We start from the raw sequence: 523 nt of genomic DNA, 5'->3' as shown, positions 1-523 counted from the left end.
AGCTGCTCCCCTAAACGTGATGCCCATCGTCCGCCCTTCATCGCTCCTGGGTGGTTCCCCATTGCTCCAGCCCACAAGCTCCGGTTGTGGAAAACCTTCCCGGCCTTGGTGGCCCTGTGCTGGGTGGTTGGACCCAGGAGAAGGTCTTCATGCCGGGGAGATGAGGCTACGCTATGAAGCCCAGTCCTCAAAGGGGTCTTGGGTGACGCAGGGAGGTGCGGGCGGGAGGAGGGCTCACCCTGGCTGAAAATGGCATCCCAGGCCCAGACGTGGTCCCGCCACGTCTTGGCGTTGAGGTGGCGGAGGACGGCGGGTGGCAGGTAGAGCATGGGTGAGGTGGTGTGGAACATCAGGGTCACGGCGTCGATGAAGCGCTGCGCCTCGGGGTCCACAAAGTCCTGCAGCAGCCCCAGCCGCTCCCCGTACAGCACGTGGCACACGGCTGCAAGCACAGCGCCCATGAGGGGACCTGGCCAGAGGGGACCCCGTCCCCATGCCCTCCCCCCTCCCATGGCCAACTCCA

The 523-nt window shown here is 65.6% G+C and overlaps 1 protein-coding gene across 1 annotated transcript in view; it reads right to left on the bottom strand.

Moving 5' to 3' along the window:
• Positions 1–461, bottom strand: part of LOC104616889 (cholesterol side-chain cleavage enzyme, mitochondrial) — a gene marked incomplete at its 3' end in the record, with an annotated part of 1,104 nt that extends 643 nt beyond the window's left edge. The window contains exon 1 of the mRNA XM_010282049.1: positions 171–461. Within this exon, the coding sequence (XP_010280351.1) occupies positions 171–461 (291 nt within the window). The remainder of the gene's footprint in view (positions 1–170) is intronic.
• Between the last annotated feature and the right edge of the window lie 62 nt (positions 462–523).

The sequence above is a fragment of the Phaethon lepturus genome, unplaced genomic scaffold, assembly GCF_000687285.1.
Source record: "Phaethon lepturus isolate BGI_N335 unplaced genomic scaffold, ASM68728v1 scaffold34382, whole genome shotgun sequence".
Classification (NCBI taxonomy): Eukaryota; Metazoa; Chordata; class Aves; order Phaethontiformes; family Phaethontidae; genus Phaethon; species Phaethon lepturus.
Note: the sequence above shows the minus strand (reverse complement) of the source record. Positions and strands in the feature narration are given on the sequence as shown.